Raw genomic sequence first — 15,387 nt, 5'->3', positions numbered from 1 at the left:
TATGCAAACTTTGTAATCCTGGAGAATGAGTTGTACTAGAACTGGATTATTGATTTCTTAAGCTGATCTGTGTCCACTTATATTGTGGGAAATCATCAACCCCCACAAGCTTGAAGCTTTGCTGCTTCCAAAAAGATGACCAGGTTTGTTGTCTATGACTAATATCTGCAGTAACATTATAGCTAATTTTAAATTAAGAACAAATACATACGTGTGTAGAGTTGTCATTGCTAACATATCAATTTAAAATAACAAGTATTTGTGTGCATGTTGTGCTCAGTCCCTGGCTTACAATAAACAACGCTAAATTTAATTTCTCAGAGTTCACTGATCATTTAGCAAATCTAAAAATACTCATGCTTTATAACGTCTAGCAAAAGGAGCATTAAATGAATCCCAAGCTGTGATTCACAAGTAATTCAAAGTCAAAGCTGCTTCGATGAAATAACCCAAAAATGTTCTAAGTCTTTTGCCGATGCTTCATTTTTTTTATCAGCAAAAGGTGCAAAAAGAAAAGTTTTTTTTTCCAATCCCAAGATCTCCCTACTTTTCTAATTAGTTTTCCACTGAGTGCCAAATTCTTGCACAAACCAGTGTAATTTTATTGTATTCCTCCTTATGTTCAAACACAGCAATACTTTTTATAACATTGCTGAAAAAGCTGTTTGGTGAAAAGAATGTGCTCCTTTTAAATGTAAAACGGAGATATAATGGTTACGTTTCGTTTGAATCCTAACCATAAATATTTCTTGCTGAGCTGTTTGCATTTCTTAATGATTATATAAAATCTTATATAAAGCAGATGGAGAGTAAAAGAAAAGTTCAAAAAGGCAACCTGCATGTGTTATGGCTGATCACTTCAGGGCTGTGGCTGATTTAGTGTAATAAAAACATAACAGAGGACAAACATCTGCTTGGTGTAAAACTAAACTTTGTTTCCTGAGCTTTGACACTTCTCCAAAAAAACAAAAAAAAAACAAAAACAAACATCTGCCCACATAACTGAACTTAAGTCAGTGAGCTGACCAGGAGCCTGCTGTTCCCTATAAAGAGCTGTAAACTTAACATGACCACTTTAATATTTAGTTTGATTTATCAGTAGTCACATCGCGCAGTATTCTGCAATATGATGCGTTACAATGAAATATGATGCAATTCGATTACACTTTATTACCCCTTGAAGGRAATTTGTTTGGATGATGACAGGACTGCACAACCCCTGTATTACCAAGAGAGAAATTATGTCAGAACCTATTCCATTTTTAAKWYGGCATTTAAAATTTGAATTAAAATGGGGAGAWTTTTTTATTTTAATGATTAGGATTGCATTTTGGCAACTTCATTTTGTCAGCAGCCACGATGTTATGCATTTAAAGTAAGTAAATCCCGATGGAGAAATTAGTTCTCTGCCTCTTTCTATTGTACTTGTGGGCACACAGCAGAGGGATGCCATATAAGACAGCAGGTGGGGGCGGGGCAAATAAGGGTTGTCCACCCACGTTTTTGTTGTCAGTTTGGGGAGTTGAACCAGCAACCTTCCAATGACGGACTCACCTTTTTCAACCTCTGCGCCACAAGAAGACTGTGTTACCTGTCCAACAAAACKTTTTGCACCTATTTGAGCATGAACTGCTCATAAATGTTCTGAATGAAGATCTTATTAGTCTTTCATTTCACCTTTAGGACAGTTGTACGAGGTTCATCCATATTAAGACCTCTTCCCACAGGATGACAGTCAGATATATTCAAATGTATTTTCAGGGTTTGGGCAAAGTGTGCAATTTAAAAGGAGACATGCAGGAAAATTAACTTTTTTGGTCGTTAAATACATTTTGTTGTGTACTTGGAGTGGAGTCTTTAGTAGTGCAGAAAATATGAATTTAGTCTCTTCTGGTGTTTTGTAGATATCTTTATGTTCTGTTTTGTGTGACTTTTTTTCAGTTTTCTCAGACTCCCTCTACATCACATAAGGCTGGATGGACAAGTCTTCCATTGCTGACATATTTTAATTAATTTTAAAATAAAAAGCCTTTGCTATATAGTTTCCTCTATCCCCTAGCATACTAAAATGGACTACTCTGGAAGTCTCCTTTGATGAACCTGCCTCAGAATGAGTTGGTCTGAGTCACTTATCAGAAAGTGGGTGAAAGAGGGGCTTGTGGAGTTACAATAAGGAGAAATGCAAACCAAAGCATTGGAGTTCTACTTTATATAGACCCCAGCTGAATCATTTAAATGTGAAAAAAATTAAAGCATGACATTTCCTTTAAGCAAAAACTAAGCGAGGTAGTAGAGCTGAAGAAGTAGCAGTCATCATCAACACATCCAGAGATCTAAAAATGTTCTCGAGAACTAAACTTTGGCATGAGCAATGGGCGRTGAGTATTCCTTCAATAAATGCTGTTAATGCCATAGGCATAATTTGCAGGGGGGTTAGGGGGGTTACGACCCCCACAATAATTTGATCCAGTCAATATAACCCCCCCCCCCACCCCCAATAAAATGGCATCATTTGCTCAAACACAATAGAAATTAACTGGTTAAGTAGACAGATGCAACTCTCTTGTTGTCTTTAGGTAACTTTGACTTGATTTAAAAATGTACAATGTCGTTTTCAAGCATACCCCCCCAATGSTAGACTTAAAGTTACGCCCTTGGTTAATGCATGCTTTTTGTGAAATATTTGGGTCAAAACTCAGATTTTAGGAGAATTTTCTAGATGTGAAAAACCCACCAACTTAAAAAAACAAGATGTTTGCAAAAAATGTACAATAATATAAATAAAAAAAATACACAGTGAGGAAGACAGTAATAGAATTCAGTTTTGAGTGCTAATAATTCTCTTCAATCCTAAGTATTTGGGCTTGCTTCCATAAAGAGGACTAACATGAATGATTCGTTAAAATAATAATGAATGGGCTTCTATGAATGAACGCGCGCTCGGATATAGAGGAAGTAGGGCGCACCCCGCATCGCTCCGCGCGCGCGGCTGCTTTTCCGGGTCGCGGCCACCAAGCGACAGCAGTGTTTCTCCCTGGGAGTGAAGTCGCTCGAGCTCTCCGCTTGTGCTTGGTCACATGCTGATGAAGGTTTTTGAAGTGAAGCTTCATCACCCGACAAAAAGTGAATGGCACGCGGGAGCGCGAGTGAGTCCGAGGCGCGCAGAGAGCAGGGTTCTACCGGGCAGCTTCCAGAGAGAGAAAGAAGGAGAAAAAAGAAGAGTGGAAGAGAAAGGATGAAACCAGTGAGAGGTTACAGTTTGGAACCACCGGCGTCCACTTTGCTTTTCGGGACTCGCGGAGGGGGAGCGCGCGTGCAGGGTTGAATTCGGGCTCAGGTGGTGGTGGGGGAAAAGTTCCGCAGCTGTGTACAATGGTGATAAATGAGTCCCACCTGAACAACTCGTCGTCGGCAGAGTCCAGTGGCACCGCGTGGAGCCGCCCGCCGTGGGTCACCACAACTTTGGGCTGTTTTCTTATCTTCACCATCGTGGTGGACATCCTGGGCAACCTGCTGGTTATCTTCTCCGTCTATCGCAACAAGAAGCTCCGGAACGCAGGTGAGAAAACGAAACCAAACAACAACATAAACATAAGCCATGAAGGACACCTTTAGCTATAACTGTAAGAAAACATTTAACAAGTCAGATATTAATACAACCTTTTGTCGTCGGATCATTTTAATGGTTCCTTAGGGATAAAAAAAAAAAAAAAAAAACACCAGGTGCGCGCTCATAAGTCTGTTCCCTGTTTAGATTTTTTTGACGTTATCAACTTTGTCAGTTTTATGTTACAAACTTTAAAGATATTTTTAAGCTTAGTTATACTTTTAGTGCATTTTTCTTTTCTGGAGGCAGAGAGTCTATAGACACCAACTTTCTGGTCTGTTTTTGAGCGTGATCAAATTAGTTTTTACTCCACCAGGTAGCTCAGTTTCTCTGACCCGACAACAAAATGTTACAACCATAGGCGTAATTTGCAGGGGGGTTAGGGGGGTTATGACCCCCACAATAATTTGATCCAGTCAATATACCCCCCCCCCCCAATAAAATGGCATCATTTGCTCAAACACAATAGAAATTAACTGGTTAAGTAGGCAGATGCAACTCTCTTGTTGTCTTTAGGTAACTTTGACTTGATTTAAAAAATGTACAATGTCTTCAAGCATAACCCCCCCAATGGTAGACTTAAAGTTACGCCCTTGGTTACAACACCCGGCAGGAAGAATAAATAAATAAGTTGCCACTTTTGTTGTTTCAGTTGTTTAATTTTGTATGAAATGACTAAATCACAGACACGGCACAAAACTGTCAAAATCCCAACCTTCTGGCATTAAGAAACAATTWAAAAAAAGAGTTGCTTTTTAGGTCAAGTAGAGGGGAAAAATTGAATCATTATAATTTAGCAGTTTTTAAACCAACACCAACGCCATATTAAATCTGCTAATTATCCTGAAAACAAAACAAAACAAWACAAAAATTGTGCACACCTGCAGTAGCTGTTGCACAAAGCATGAATTATGGCTGCAACATGAGAGATGTCTCCTGAACCAAAGGAGAAAATTATGGAGATGGATTAAGAATGCAAATCGTCACACAATAATGCAAAAAAAAAAAAAAGATTATTAGAAGGGTTGACCCTGGTCAGCTGAAAAAAGGAAAGTGCACTGGTCAAAAACACGTTTGTGAGCCATCTGTAAGAAGTTGTCCAAAATAAATGAGATTTACACGCAGAAAAGTCAAATAAATCACATAATAACACCCAAACAAAAGGAAACAAGGTGACAGTGGGTTCAAGAAAAGCAATGGAGGACTGTGGGTGACTGGATGACCGTGTTATGTCAGGTAAAGACAGGTCAAGTCAATAAATACCAAGATCTAAATTGTAATTTTGGACACTTCTCCATAAGCTGACAGGTTGTTTGGTGATGATAAAGCATCTTGGCTTTGGGCAAAGGACATGAAAACCTTCAAGAAAGACACATGGTCAACAGCATGGCCTACAGATATCTCAGTCCATCCTAAAAACCTCTGGTGGAAATGAAAGAAAGCGGTCAAAGACAAGGCTTTAACCTTCAAAGCTGATTCAGCAGCAATAAGAGGCAGACTTTTGAAGAGCACGGCTCGTCATTAGTGGGGTCCATGTCATTGAGAATTCAAGCAGTGGTGRTGAAACAAAGTACTAACAGTGGTTTTCTTATGATTCCATTTTTTTTCTCTATTTAAATGAAAAAGGTGATTGTGACTGACTACAACAAACATATCTTTGTTTTTGGTTTCTTAATGCCAGAAGGCTAGAGTTTTGAAAATTGTAGTTTTGTGGCACATCTGTAATTTATTTATTATGTACAAAATTAAACAAACACTAAAAAAAGCATCCTCCAACTGAGGTCATTCCATAAATCTTGCCAGGGGTTGTACAATTAATATTCATACATGTGTGGATGGGTGGGCAGGGGTAAAAATGTGTCTGCCTTGCTTTGTGGAGGTGGTAAAACTTTGATGGCTTAATTAAACACCAGTCAGGTTCTTCTAGATCGAATTGTAGTACAGAGACCGCACTTATTTAAGATTAGAAATGAGCTAATAAGAATACTGTGATTCCTTCATTTCATAAACAGTTTGATTTGATAGAGAGATGAAGATAACTAAAGTAAAATGTTACGGGTTGCACAGTATCGTGCAAAGCGCCCATAACTTTGCAAGGATCAGACGATGATCAAGCACAAACTGCTTTTTTTGTCTTGTTCACAAGTTAAACCAAATACAGTAGATTAAAAGTTATTTATAAAGGTTTAAAAAAGGTTGCTTTTTATTTTGTAACTAAGAGTTTTAATTTGTGAAAGTATAAAACAATAAAAATGACACATCTAATACTTTATAAAAGTGGTTCTGGTTGTTAGGAAGTCATAATAAAGCAGATGGTTTTTTAAAATAACAGCTCATTTATGTTTGTAAGATTTCCTATTGTTACTGATAAAACTTTACAGATTGTTGAACATTAGTTTTTAAATTCTGATGATCTTGTAGAGAAGTCTGATTTTTGATGATCAAACTGAAATAAACTTGAGCCTATTTGCTTTTGTTTTTTTTGTTGGTCACTATGAATACTAACCCTCCTGCTGCCCTTGGGTCAAAATGACCCCTGAGATCTCAGTAAAATGCTGGCTTTAACACCAGATGTGTGTGAGCTGACAACACACTTCCTCTGGATCATGCCTCTGGAGCTCTGTCTCAACTTTCCATTCAGCTTTCCAAAGACGTGCATGTCTAACCCAAGGCTCCTCTAATTTTCTTTTCAAGAATCCACTTTCAAATTGTGTGTGCATCGACAGACGTATCGATTGATATAAAATCAGTTCTGGTCAGGCCTTAATCTCCATTTTGTTTTACCTGATTTAGAAGGAATCCAGTGCTCCAGACAGTTGTTTGACTTCACCTGTTGAAAAGTGAAAGTTGCCGTGTATTTTAACGGTTTCRTTTTTCCACGCAACATCAATTTAATTTCCTTTTTAGATGAAAACACGCACGTCTCCTTTGTGGATAAACATTAGGGCAGATTTTCTGGCATGTGTTAAACATTAGAACCTGCCCGTCAGTCTGTCTAGAAGAGGCTGCATTAAAGAGCGAGTAATGAAGTGTCCCGAATGGAGGACCTGGCAGGCAGCGTGGTCACATATTGCAGGTTGCAGCAGAACTTCTGTTGTCTCTGCATGACCAAACCCTCTGCTGGTGCATGAAATAACCAGCGATGGCGCAAGCCAGCAGCCAACAACACATATGAGCAGCTCTGAGCTGCACGGGTGCACACAGTCAGGATAGTGAATTCATCTCATTGCCAAAAAAATACATAAATAAATAAAAAATAAATAAATCTGCTAGTTCTGCAGCTGATAAAGGAATGTCTAGTTCCGTGCTGAAGAGAAAATAAACCAGAGCAACACTTATTGTCTTGGATGACATTTTGTCTGTTTGTTCAGAGTGAAATRTTAGAAGCTGGATTATACAATTCATTTATTGCTTTTCTAAGACAACACAATCTGAGAGCTGGGTGTGATTCAGTGACCATGGGTTTCACAAGGCTGAATATTTCTCTATTTTTGTAGTCCTTTTGGTAGAAAATGTCAAGTTTTTTTTCTTTTCCTCGCCACATTTGCACGCGCACAGCCAGAGTCAGTAAACACACAAGCACAAAAACCAGGAGGCGGAGTGCTTGTCATGTCTGTTAAAGAATAAAACAAGGTGCCATTTAAAGTCTGCAGGCAATTTATTTAATGAACCGTGGTCGTCGGGTTAGACTCTTTTAAGAACTGTCATGTTCTTTCCTGTCAGTGTCATCTGCACTTTAATGCAGTTCTAAGCTTTTATTGTCTGGTACAGGTGAGCCAGTGCTAGATATGAACTTCTTTCAAAGTTTAATCATGTATTTGCCAAATTTACGTTCCCAGATGGTCATAAGATCAGCCCTCAGCGGTCACTACGTCTGTCAGTGTGGTGGATGTCCACTTTCATCCATCCTCTGCCAGCATTTAATATTCAGTCAATGAAGATTGTTTTCATAATTATCTCTATTAATCAGTCGGCCATGATCACGATTTTCCTCTTATGGTTGCTTCGGCTACCCTGAACCAATCTGCTGACAAAACTCTAGCCCATCCAAAATGTTCAAAGCTACTAACATGATCTTTCTTCCTCATTATGATGCTTATTTCAGACTTGATTAGATTGTCTACCACTATCTGTGCTAGCAAATAATGATAAAAACACAAATAAGTGTGTAAATATACACATAAATAAAGTTGCAAATGTCATATGACATCTAAATAACCTTTCCATAAGCTCATTACAAAGGATTTGTACTGTCATTTTAAACTGGCAGCTGTAGCCAATAAAGTGGCTGCGTTATCGTGACATTGTAATACACTCAACAGTCTTAACAAAGTTGAGTGACTCCGCCACTAAAAGTTAGTCTGTGTGTCCTTGGATCTGCTTATTGTAGCAGAGCTGTGTGTTTGCAAGTGTAATGCAGTGTTTATTTTCTCACAGCGTTGCGTGACTTGGCTGTTTGCCGGCACACTAATTTTTCACCTCCTGTATCGGTTACAGTTATTAATGGTAATGAATATTTAGCAGAATTAACGCAGCATCAGTTGGTTATTTGCATGTGATTCTAATTGAAATGAATCTTTCAGCCTTGGCTTCATTGTAACTCAGTGAGCGGAAATTGGCGGAGCTAAACAGAGAGAAAGTTATGAAATGAAAACAGATCCACATCTGTGGCTGTTAAACAGTAGTTGTTGATTTCACAGCTTCCTGTTTTTATTTTCAGAGACCGATACTGTGAGAAACTGTAAGCCGTTGTTCCAAGCCTTTCTTCAGGGGTCTTCTTCATCTGTATCAGGATCTGTTTTTATTGCTGTGATTCAAAGAAGGAAATTTTAGGCTAAATTTGTTTTTCAGTGAATGTTCTTGTTAAGACATTAAAGGGGTGGCAAGTCCTTTTTTTTTCCCACTGAAATGCCGAACCTACGTTTATCTTAACCTTTTTTTTTTAAATATTGCACAATATTTTCTCTGCTTCAAACTAAGTACACCAGTTTCTGTTTAAAAAACTGATTACTGCTCTTTGTATAAACCAACACATCCTTCTGGCACAGAAGTACAAAATCACTGATGGGTAAAGGACTGATTTTAAATTTTTATTGTTACTGAGAAGAAGAAAAAGTGGCCTTAGTAAGGTTACTCTGCATAATGTATTCTGTGCAAGCAGGATCAGTATCAAGTGGCTGTATCATGTGCTCCGGCTTTTGATGACAAGGAAGCCTCTTTGCAAACCCTGCAGAACTCCCCATGGCTCGCACAGCTCTAGTTTCACAAAAACGAAGGGACACGAGCTATTAATGCAAACTTGGGGCAGTTTGTATGGTGCCTAAAAAAATAAATACTGTTGTTTTATGCGTTTATTGCTGTCATAAATCAGTCAATTGACCTTTTTAAAAAATATTTCAAAAAGGCTTCAATGTCAAAGTGAAAAATGTCAAAGTGAAATCAAATTTCTACAGGTCTAATTAAATAAAAAGATGTAATGGGCAAATAAGGGGAGTTCATAAATATTCCCTCCCTTTTCAAAGAGACTGTCCTGATTTATTTCATCAAAGAAAAAAAGTTTGAAAAGTATATGTTGAGATAGATCCAAAACGCCCTAAAAATCCTCAGGAGTTCTGTTAAATCCATCATGAAGAAATGGAAGGAATATGTGACGTGTAAATCTACACAAGCAGGCTTTCCTCACATAAATGGTGAGAGACCATCAAGACACTTGTGAGCACTCTGAAGGTGTTACAAGTTTCAGCTGTTAGATGAGACAGACTACGAATACAGCTGTTCAGTGTTCTTCATCAGTCTGAGCTTTATGTGAGACTGGCAAAGTATGAGAGACTGAAAAACTTAATACATCTCAAATGTTTGCCAATCTCTTGTTAGGATTTAATGAGCTTTCTTCAACRTTTTATATTAGTGTCTTTGGTTTTAACAGAACTGAGGAAGTTTACAATTGGATTTTTTTTCATCCACTGACTTGTACTTTTCAATTTTTTTTCTGTTTTGTATATATGACAGTTTATATTGACTGAATTATAAAAACATAAAACATCCAAGGGAGTGAATACTTTTTTAAATTTATGTTTATTTTTTATGGGCACTATATTATGTGAAGTTAATATTCCTATATAATATTACTTATATTATTTCCTCCAATTCATTCATCAAAGCTCAATCAAATTGCTTTATAAGCTAAAACCCAAAAGAACAAAWAACTTCTCACCAAAATAATAGTTAACTTCTTAATGATTACATATTTAAATTTAAGTGTTGGTTTTAAAATTTTTTTTGTGATATTTAATACTCCTTGATGTGTGACCTTTAGTATTTGATCTGCTGAAAAGAAAATTCTTCTGTTTTTTTTTTCTGTAAAGTTGTAAGGTCAAGAGGGCCAAAATTAGGACTATTGCGCACTACTGTTGTGCTTTGCGTTAACAATATTGCATCACAGCTTTGCAGGAACAGGAACCAGTGACGCTGATCAGTGAGAGAGGATTTAAAACAGTAATTCTTAATGTGCGTATATCATTTCCTGTAAGTCTCTTATCTTATAGCAGGGAAAGGACCATTTATGTCGCTAATGATTAGTTACTGCATGAAGTCACTACCACAGTGCTTATGGGTTGACCCTGTTTGTTTTTATGACACAAACATCTGCTGTAGATGTACATCTGATGATTATTTTCTGTACACTTCATTAATTCTGTCAGGTAGTTTAATGAATATATCTGCCTTTTGCCAGCAAGTGATGATATTAAAAACAGAATAATTGTAGTTATAAACTCAATACTGGGGACTAAAATATCAATGAATATATTGTTGGATTTTTAGATGATGGATCAACCTTTTCAAGTTGTGTTGTAATCCTAGTTGATGCTCCCTTGCGTTTTTGCTAGAAATAAAGACTGCTTGTGTGTGTGTGTGGTGTACTTTTAATTTGTGTGGCATAAAAAAATCTAGTTTAAAGACATAAATGGTAGGGCTAAATGAGGTCCAACTTTAGCTGTAGATAAAAAAARTAATAAGTAGGTCCTCTAGATGGGTTCTTCTTTAGTCACGTTTCATCTCTCCTCTAAGAGACTTCTTCAGTCTGATGAGTTTCAGGTGAACTCAGCCTTATAAGCACTACCTCCACCTGGGCAAACAGGTTAGTCACATGCAAAAGAGGGTCATCGCCTAACAATAGACTTGATTAGCTGTAGATATTTTATACTCTATGATGAGGAAGCTCGGTTTGAAAACACCGCCCAGAGGAGGAGTTGATCCCAAAATGTGGTTCTAGGCCCAACCGGTCCTTTTTGCTCTCCTGCCTGGCTGCCTCAGGACAGCACAGGATTTCTCAAACATTCATGAATGAGTCAAAGTAAGACTTTGGGCATGTTTTTCATGAGAGGATAACATTATAACATGATATAAAGCTAAAAAAGTTGATTTTACATGCTATTGCCYCTTTAAAATTTAATTAGAAGCTGCRAGTAAGAACCTAACCCTATGCTATCAATGTCTGAACTGGGATACAGCTGGTTCCTGCATCAGATTCAGTCCCTAACTAATCAGTGTGCATTGCCAATGCAATGCACACTATTGTGATTCGTTTCCCATCCAAGTTATCTCCACTTTGGCATGCTTCTCCTCCTGCATAGTTTGTCCTAGAGCAGCCATTCTAATTTATATCTGTAAAGCTCCTTTGCCAAATGATGGCTATGCCTTTTGGTGCCTGTACAACTTATAGTTTTTGAAAAATTAATGTTTAATAATTCATAATGGGAGTCAATAGAGCCTTGTATTGTTCCAATACTGCCCCCTGCTGTATTTACTCAGTACTGAACCATAGTTTAACAATATTTGATCTCAATAGTTCAGTGGTTACAATACTAATATGATTGTATTTTGATGTTTTACTATAATGTTGTCTTAATACTGCTCTATTGTTGTAATATTATGCAGTTTAGTGTCAATAATTGWATTGGCAATGTGGCCTCTTTCTGCACACATACAAACCAACCCCTGGCACCACCCTTGGCCACAGCTCCAGTGGTCTAATCCTCAGTGCCATGGACTTTCATGTGGGAGAACAGGGTTCAAAACCCAGCTAAASCAAATTTAACAGAAAATCTCTACAAACTTCATATTGTCACACAATTACCCTTATTGCAAACACCTGCTGGCTTGACAAGCACAAGCTGGTGTAGAAAACACATTTGAACTTGGTCACAGTTCATTCTGCAAGTCCACTGCTGCAGGCAAAGCCATGCTGCAATGACATGCTACATGGCAATGCACATTTGTTTTTACATCGTAAAAACCCATGTCTAGTATTTAATTACTTTCACTGACTGGATGAAATTAAGTTGGGGGCTTGATTTGGCCCAGGGACCACCAATTGACAGTCACTGTCTTGGCAATTCTTGCTTTAAATCTATAGGCAGGAGATTTCTGAAGTTTCTACATTATGAATGAAGCACTTTCAGCTCTATGTCGAGGGTAGGCAGAGTTTAAGTGGTTTTTAGATTTAGACATTGTAAGAGCCTCAGTGAGTGGAAAAAACACAAGTTGGAATGTGTTTGCACATGTCCTCGCACCCTGGACAGGTCACAGGTCCATCACAGGGACACGGAGACAAATGAGACAACCGTCACGCTCTCATTCACACCTAGGGACAATTCAGGGTTGCCAATTAGCCTAACATGCATGTTTTAGGCCTGTAGGAGGAAACCAGAGAAAACCTACGTGTGCACAGAGAGCAGCATATTTCACACCGCTTATTTTATATATATATATATATATATATTTTATTTGATACCCTGAGAAACCTGTTTTAAATTTACACAAACAGTATTTTCAGTCCTGTTTATCTGTTGATTGGCTCCCATGTGTCCTTTTGTTTTTACAGTTCTTTAGATGTGTCAAGGTGCAGAAATCAGAGCTTCTCCGTGGGTTTGCCAGTGTCTGCCATGACGACTGTGATAAATATCAGAGCAGCACAGTGTGGAGGAGCAGCTTAACATTACAGGAACAGCAATAAGAAGGCTCATGGGGTGAAAAAGCACACACTAATTGGGGACCCAGAGCAGCGAGCAGGTCATGACTTTGCAATTAATTAATAGTTTGCCCGAGCTGAATAATTGAACATAGTGTTTGAGGATAAGGATCTTTTTTATTATTATTGTTTTACTCGTGGCTCTCAACTCCCTACCGTCGAATAACGTCTCGACTGTCGGCCAAAGCTTGGGGCAAAGCAGAGTGCCTGGTGGTGTACTCAGATAATTTACGCTCAACATAAGCTGCTTCTTTTGTTCCTGCGTGCTCTTAAGTTTTCATTAATTACATCCTGAAGATCTATTTTGGAAAGATTTGCTGTCAAGAGGCTTTCTGGCTCCTGTAAGGGATTAAAACCCAAACATTTGATTTAATCATCTGGAGAACTCATTAGGTTGCATATTTATATGCAGGTGCAGAAAATGTATGAATGAATGGCAATATATTTGTGTAGCATATTTAAAAACAAAATTGACCAAAATGCTTAATAATTTAACGCAATTCTAAAAATAAAATCCAGGTTAAAACCTTTAAATATCTATTAAGGTCTCATCTACTGGAGTCAAATGTCAAAGACAAAAGGTGGGTCATGAGCAGATATTTTAATATTTCTCCAGAATTGGGGCAGTCACTGCTAAAAACAGCTTAAACTTTTTAAACATGTATTTTAATCTGGATCTTGGAACTCACAAGAAAAAAAAATGTCTGACTGGAGTGATGTTGCAGGTGTGTGAATGTTAAGATCACTTAAACATGAGGAGACTTGACCTTTTAAACATTTAAAAGTWAGCAATAAAATTTTAACATCAACTCAGCAAGGACGCCGGTAGAGAGATGTCAAGACYTGAGTTATGAATTTATATGTTTATCTACCAGTTAGCTGAGCTGTGGTTTTGCACAGTTTCTAAACATTGCAGAGAATACTGCTTTATTCCAACATAAGCAAAAAGCAACAGAAGCAATTGTTTATGTGTGATAGGCATAAATACCTTTTTTTTAAACTGCCAGGAGGAAAAAGCTTGATTGAGGCAATAAGTAAACTGTAAAACATTATTTTTTTCTAATACTGATCTTTCTGTAACGTTGCTACTTTTAGTTATCAGACACAGTGTCTGAGATGGGCTGAAAGATGTCGGCTGTGATAGTCGACAAAAAAGCACTGGTGTCATACAACTCAGGCAAACTCAATACAAGATACAAAAGCTCATCGTTTCTATAGTTCTATTCACTGTCAGTTATTAGCATTTTATAACTTTCAAAAACAAATATTAGGAGTACAAGTCCTGTTAATAAAATACAAATTTTGTTTCTTATCTGGATTACACAAGGTATTGGCAGGCGACACATTATTCAGCTGCATTCAGGCGACTTTTTCAGGGGCGTCTGAGAARGGAACTGACTCAGGGTTTCTTCATTTAATTATGTATGCTGTAACATTCAACTGTTTGTATATTTAATGATGATTTAACTTAAAATTTAAAATACATTAAATTATACTTTAAGCAGCTGTATGTCTGTCTAAAGAAAAGAGCAGTTTTGTTAGAATCTTTGTTTTGTTCAAGCATATTGGAAGTCACAAATCTTCAGGTTTGACACTGAGCAAAAAGGMAACTAAAGCCTCAATAACTGCAGTTCCATCATGTGCAACAACTAAAGTGACAGTCTTTGTGTTTGAAGGATCAAGTTCTATCTAAAACAGAAACTTGTTACAGAGAGAGGCTTTTGTGTACATTCTGCTTGTTCTGGTGTCTGCATGTATTTTTGTTTTAATAGTTCAAGAAAGTGACTGTGAAAAAACAGGAGTCAAATATAATTTATACAAGCTTTTATCAGTTACGTTGGTTTAAGATTGAACTGATTCTTACTTTGTGTAAAGACTTCTGTGGATTGTCTCCTTATTAGAATGAAAGCTTATAATAATCTTGAGGCTTGGCTAGCATTGACAATAAGCCTTAAATCTGATATTTATGTATTCAGCCTGGCAAAGATATGGTCAGACTGCTCTTGTTGAGAGTTTTATGGAAGTATTTGAATGTTTTTTACAACTCAAAACATAAAGAAACTCCAAGAGGTGAAAGAAGACAAAAACTATATAACTTCACAAAGCAGATTGTTAAYATTTGCATAAAATTAATGTGCACTTTACAACATATTCAGTGGATTTTAATTTCCTTGCCTGACTCACACATTCTTGAGGCTTGAGTTTGGAAAATGTTCAAAAGATTTGTGCAACAAACTTTCTGTCAAAATGGTCACCGTGTAAGTCTCGACCCCACCTGAAACCTGTCTCAGGTCAGTGAATCAGTTGCTCCTGAGTATTGCAGACTAAGAATAAGCTCAGAGGGGGCCATGCTTTTGTTCTTGCAAGTCCTAAAACCTCCCTGTTTATACAGTACATCAAACTTCTTCTGTCTCCTCCTCAACACCTTGGCTTTTGACAACTTGTGAAGCTTATTTTATGTTGTCTTTATTTAGAAAACTGATCTTCATTTCCTTCTTAGATTAGTCTTTTAAATCAATTTTATGTTGAGTGACTGTAGCCATGTCATTTTTATTGTCTATTATTCTTTTGAGCCTTTTATACAGTTCAGTTGTTTTATTAATAAAACTGGATTAGATTAGACAATTCTTCATCCACAAAATGTTTTTTTTTGCAATGCATATTGTAAAGCAAGACTTAAAATTATAACATTTTCACTTACCTTATACCTTACCTGGTATACGTATAACTCATTGGGAGACTTTAATTC

The 15,387-nt window shown here is 37.3% G+C and overlaps 1 protein-coding gene across 1 annotated transcript in view; it reads left to right on the top strand.

Moving 5' to 3' along the window:
* Positions 1 to 2,934: 2,934 nt before the first annotated feature.
* mtnr1aa (melatonin receptor 1A a) overlaps positions 2,935 to 15,387 on the top strand; it is a 43,620-nt gene continuing 31,167 nt past the window's right edge. The window contains exon 1 of the mRNA XM_014020184.1: positions 2,935 to 3,559. Coding sequence (XP_013875638.1) covers positions 3,373 to 3,559 — 187 coding nt within the window. The 5' untranslated portion in view covers positions 2,935 to 3,372. The remainder of the gene's footprint in view (positions 3,560 to 15,387) is intronic.

This window comes from Austrofundulus limnaeus, unplaced genomic scaffold, assembly GCF_001266775.1.
Source record: "Austrofundulus limnaeus strain Quisiro unplaced genomic scaffold, Austrofundulus_limnaeus-1.0 Scaffold244, whole genome shotgun sequence".
NCBI classification, from domain to species: Eukaryota; Metazoa; Chordata; class Actinopteri; order Cyprinodontiformes; family Rivulidae; genus Austrofundulus; species Austrofundulus limnaeus.
This window is presented reverse-complemented; position numbering and strand designations above follow the sequence as displayed.